This window comes from Phaseolus vulgaris, chromosome 8, assembly GCF_000499845.2.
Source record: "Phaseolus vulgaris cultivar G19833 chromosome 8, P. vulgaris v2.0, whole genome shotgun sequence".
Lineage (NCBI taxonomy): Eukaryota > Viridiplantae > Streptophyta > Magnoliopsida > Fabales > Fabaceae > Phaseolus > Phaseolus vulgaris.
Window position 1 is genome coordinate 57139193 of NC_023752.2, and position 5888 is coordinate 57145080.

Sequence of the window (5888 nt, forward strand, 5' to 3'; positions counted from 1 at the left end):
ACTGTGATTAAAGTTGTGCAACGTTAGTAGTAGTCAAAATTTGGCACAAGAGGTGGCAGTGGAGTAATGAGTTTAAGTGCCTGGGAAAGTAGCGGTAATAATTTTTTTGGTAAACAGTAAACAGCATGAGAGTGGTGAAGTTGCAGAAGTGTGAAAAGAGAACTTGACTAAAAGGGAAAAAACGAAGAAAAGAAAGAAGCGATTCCGAGGCAGTGTGTCTTTATTCGATGCAGAGCGATGAATGGGTTACTTTTTCTCTCTCCCTATATAAATTGCATGTTACACCGCCCTATTCCACCATTGACAGGGATGACATCCAACCCTTTCAGCAGAGCCTCCTCTTTGGACTAATCAACATCAAACGCTGAACGAGGTACCCAAGGGTCTCCATCTTTCCCCTCAGATTAAAAACTGGGCCCAACCAATGGCCTCTCTCCAACCTCAACCCCAAGAAACCAAACCCACCGCCACCACCGCCACGCCCTCCACTCCCAGCCAAACATCTAACACTTCCAACAGCACCAATGACACCACCAACAACAAAAGTACTCGTAAATGCAAAGGCAAAGGTGGCCCTGACAACAACAAATTTAGGTACCGCGGCGTTAGACAACGAAGCTGGGGCAAATGGGTCGCCGAGATCCGCGAGCCACGTAAGCGCACGCGCAAGTGGCTAGGCACCTTCGCCACCGCTGAAGACGCCGCCAGAGCCTACGACCGCGCCGCCCTCATCCTCTATGGTTCCCGGGCCCAGCTCAATCTCGAACCCTCCGGTTCCTCTCCTCACTCTTCCTCATCCCGTACCACCTCTTCCACTCAAACCCTAAGACCCTTGCTTCCCCGCCCCACAGGCTTCGCTTTCAATTTTCCCTTCCACGCCGCCGCCCTGCCCTACCCTTGCGCCGGCGTGTATGCCACCACTTTCAATTACACCCATCAGGTGATGTGCCCTAACGAGAATAGTAATAATACAGTGCATGTTCATCATCATCATCATCGTCGTCCTGAGGAAGTGGTGCAAGTGTCGCATGCTCTATCAACATCATATCAAAATTCGGAATCTGATGTGAGTTTAGGTGGGAATAATACTACTGCTGATAGTTCCAGTAGATCAACCTCGTACCAAAGGCATGGTCATCAGGATAATAACCGTGTGCATGCTCAACATAGCGATTCATCGAAGCATCAGCAACATCAGAACAGCGTTGTCGATGGAGTGGATTCCGCTGTGGGTTCGGGTGAATCTTCTCAGGTAAATATGGAGGCTTCGGTGGATCCGGATCTGTCGTTGGTGGGGACAGTGGGGCTTGGATCTTCTTCTTCTGTGTGGCCGTTGGCGAGTGAGGCTGATTACAGTGGCAGTTTGTGGGATTATAATGATCCTTTCTTCTTTGATCCTTCGGAGAAATTTTAGTTGCAATTTCTTGATTAGATGTGTTTGTCGGAATCGTTAATCGATTGATTAGATGGTTTGGACTTGGTAACATATAGTACATGGTGAAGGAGGATCACATATAGATTGAAACTTGGTGAATAAAGTGTTGGGTACACAACGCTGAAGCAGACGCTGAAAGTTTATTGCTTGTTAGTATTAGTATTAATAATTAATTAATTGTGGATAATGAGGATGGTAGAAATATATTAGTTTTCCTAGTTTAGATTTAGTGCAGATGGAAAATAATTGCAGACAACCCAAATGCATTCTGTTGCTGCTGCTTGGGAACGAATCCAGGGTTATCTTATCATTTCTCTCATCCCATGTTGAGGTAAGCCTTTTCGATTATTTGGATTTCAAATGTATGATATCATAATACATCTACTCATTGTTGCCTTGGATCATATCTTTCTTACTTTTTCATTCAATTTTAACTGTGGCAACCAGTACTTGAGAAATTTAATGGATGAAAAAAAAAGTTCTTCTTCTTTTTTTGGTAAATGCATGTTCTTCTTAGTTTGTCTTTTTACACCTTTTCTATTTAATCTACTCCAAATTGAATCTACACAATTGTGTTCTTCTCGCATGAACAAATATTGATTTGGGGAATGTTTTGCAAGAGATTTGAAACTAGTTTAGTGATTACAAGCTCTTTAGGGACTACAAACTCTTTAGTTTATTGTTGTATGTCTAATTTACTTTCTTAAAATTTAAGTAGTATAAGTTATTTTTTGTCCTTTTAGGAAGTTTTATAATTAATTTTTTAGCAAGTTTGATGTAATCAAAATTTAATAAATAGATGCTGATCTAGGGGCTATTTTCTTAAATACGTTTTTAATAAATTATTTTGAGTCTCTTTTTCATAATTTCGTTTGAATAGGAAGGATAACTTATACACACTTGTAATAAAAAAAAAATGAAGGATAAATAGTAAATGTGAAGTTGATTTGAAATTGGTTTCATACTTAGTTGGTGAGATTTTTTGTGTATTATTAAAACATGATTCTAATGTACTTTATAATCTCAATCTTGAGGAAAAATACTTGAAAATTTTGGAGACAAGATATGAGTGTTGCCTCTACAATTGTGATATTATATTATTGTATAGGTTATAGATCTTAAATTCAATTTAAGAAGTTGGTTTAAAAGCAAACTAGTTTTTAAAAAATGTGGAATCATAGGTGGCATATTGTTTTCATAGTTATGAAGTTTTTTTTAGCCTGTCCTCCAAACTTAAGTTTGTATTTATTTATTTATATTAATTTATCATCTTATTTCTTTATCATTCTATATGATAAATTTAATATACATTTCTTTAACATTCTATATGATAAATTTAATATACGAAAACAGGTGAGTTATGAAATAATATAACCTCCATTTTTCATGAAGTTAGTGGTAACATTCTAGATTAATGTCTGTATAAAGGTATGATGATATCTTTTTGTAGTCTGTCCACTGAATGTCTTTTAAAATGTTTATTTCTTTAACATTTTGGATGATAAATTTAATATTCCAAAACATGTAAATTTTTAAATGTTTTAACCTCCACTTTTCAATAAGTCAGTGGTAACATTCTAGATTATTTTTATAGGAATGAAGTATTTTTAGAGTCTGTCTACCAAACATTACTCTGTATTCAGTTTTTTATTTCTTTATCATTTGGATGATAGATTTAATATTGGGAAACATGTGACTAATGATATAGCATCCATTTTTCATTATGTGTCAGTTGCTTACCTTCGTTTTAAAAACTTGTATATCCTTTATTTTACTTTTGCCCATCTTCATTTTTTTTATATATTTCATCTGTCTTCTTTACTTTCAACTAAAGCTAGGTTTGGCTTATTTTATTAAATTATGTCATTTATGATGAAAGGTCTAATAAGAATGAAGAAAATTTAATATTTATATTATACTCTTTTCTCTATTTGAAAAATGTATTGAACAAAAAATAGGATTAAGCATATAATATTTATAAACAAATTAGTTGATTGAAATGTATTTGACCTATGATATTTTCATTAAATGTTATTTTCCAATAAAAACTAATAAATTTCATTGCAACATTCTACGTATTGAGTTTATGAGTGGTTTTAGTTGTATGAACACTCTTTTGACAATTTATTATACCTGAATGCCTCACCCTTTTTTAAATTAATTTCTGAGACTGTTATGCTTTTTACATTGAAGATGTTTAAAGTACATCAAGATATGAAATATAAGTACACTATTCCATCAAATCTTTTGAAATAGTCTAGTAAAACACTAATGTTTGAAATTGTGATAACTTAATAAATTGATTTATATAAAATTAATGTAATATATAGTCTTTGAAATTAGATACGATTGATTATAAGTAAAATAATAATGTAATCCTTGATTATAAGTTATTAATCAAATCAATTTTTTAGATCGTATTAGTAAAACGGATTGGTCATTTATTGGAAATGCTTAATCGTCCTTGATTTAAACAATACAAATATCTTCTTTAATACTTTACCTTTTTTTTAATAAATTTAATTTATTTTTGAGAAATTTTAATACTTCTTATTTATTGTTATTTTTTATCGTCAATAAAACATAATAAATAAAATAGATATTTCAACTCATAAAAAAGAGTAAAAAAGGTAGAGCAAATTTAGACCCTAAACCCTAAACTTATTATAACTTTGAAGACTAAATTCAATGATAATTTATGATTTTAAATATAATTTTATCATTTATTTTAAGTATTTAAGTGTTATATAGTTTATAAGGTAGAGCGAGTTTAGTAACTAGTTATTATAAATTTGAAGACTAAATTGATTGATAATTTATGATTTTAAATATAATTTTATCATTTATTTTAAGTATTTAAGTGTTATATATATAGTTTATTTTTTGGAGTTAACTTTTATTTTCAAAATGTGGTATTTAAAGGTTTAAATTTATTTATAACTTAAGGACATTTTTTAAAGGTTATTTTTTATTTTATTAATTTTAAAAGCTTAATGTAATCTTAAAGAATAAATTTATAATTCAATTTATTAATAATTTTGAAAAAATATAACTCTTATCAAATTGTCTATTCTTCTTTTCTATTATTTTAGTTTATTTTAAATCTTCCAAAACACGGGACACTGTGTCTGGTGATTATGGAAAACAAGATGTTTTGAAAATATTTTGATATCTTAAACAGGTTAATAACTTAGAAAAACTATCTCAAAGCATATTAAGTATTTTAGGAAGTTATAAATTGAAATTTTTAACTACATAGTTCTTTATAATATGCCTTTAAAAAATGAATTTGTGAATAAAAAAATTTATAGGAATAATTTTTTTAAAAATATCTTTAAAGTGTATTTTTTTTTACACAATCTTTTAAAAAAACTAAATATACGTAATTTAATTAGTTTAGCATATCTAAGTTTTTTATTTTTTAGAAAGTAAAATTTTAAAATGAAACATGTAGATATTAACCCATATTAGAATTTTCTTTTCATTCACTTTTATTTTTATTAAGAATTGAAAAATATGCAATTTGTTATAAGTTCGGCCCAAGTTACTAAATCAGATCATTGCTCGGGCCATATATTAATTCCGTGTGTTTCAGTTTGTTTTGTGACTTTTCACGGGCATGGGCTTATTAAAAGGATAAACTAATTTAGGTTAAGAAAAAACCGTTTTTTATTAGCCTTAAAACCTCAACTAAATGGAGAGAAATTAAAAAAAGTAAGACTAAATTTAAATAAATAACAATAATTACAAGTAGCTATAAATAATTTTTTTAATATATGTTTCACTGTTATTTAACATTTACATCAGGAAATTTGAAGATATTTTTTTCTTACAATAAATTAGAAGATAAACATGTTAAAATAAATGCAACTTGTAAAAGAAATTTATGTGCAATAATTTTTACTCAAATATATATTGATAGTAGATAGGGGTAGATACGGTCTTGATAGAACTTTGTGTTGTGTGTTGAAAGTGAAGCACCAACATAGTTTTATTCTCAAGGAACCTTTTAATCAAAATATTAGCGAGACCATTTTCAATGTCTCTCCAAAAATGTGCAAAGTAGATAGTAAAAGTGAAATGAAATTTTCTACAAAAGTCCATACCTTCATTTTTCTTTTTGTTAACTTTAAGTTGGATATGATTAATGAATATAATGTTCATAATAATAGCTTTATAATCTTGAACTTGGTGAGAAATGGAGTAGAAGATTTTGGAGACAACTTGAGGATAACAATATTTGTAATGATAAAGATTATGTTTTTTTCTTTCCTATTTTACAACTTATTCAACGACATGTTTGTAGTGAAGGTATGAGTTAACGTATAAGGTTAGGGTAAATTGATGTGGTTTAGTTAGTGTTAGGTCACGGGTTTGACTCGATAGTTAGTCATTTATGGTCGTTTCCCGACCGATGTATCTAACGTTATGAGGGAGCACAAGTTAAAGAATC

At 30.6% G+C, this 5888-nt stretch overlaps 1 protein-coding gene across 1 annotated transcript; it reads left to right on the forward strand.

Moving 5' to 3' along the window:
- Positions 1-225: 225 nt before the first annotated feature.
- Positions 226-1622, forward strand: LOC137826909 (ethylene-responsive transcription factor ABI4). Its single transcript, XM_068633066.1, has one exon. The coding sequence runs from the start codon at positions 425-427 to the stop codon at positions 1412-1414; it is 990 nt and encodes a 329-aa protein (XP_068489167.1). The 5' UTR covers positions 226-424; the 3' UTR covers positions 1415-1622.
- The last annotated feature ends 4266 nt before the right edge of the window (positions 1623-5888 follow it).

What these genes read in the sequence shown, in the direction of transcription:
- LOC137826909 (XM_068633066.1), top strand. Translation starts at nt 425, where the DNA reads ATGGCCTCTCTCCAACCTCAACCCCAAGAAACCAAACCCACCGCCACC.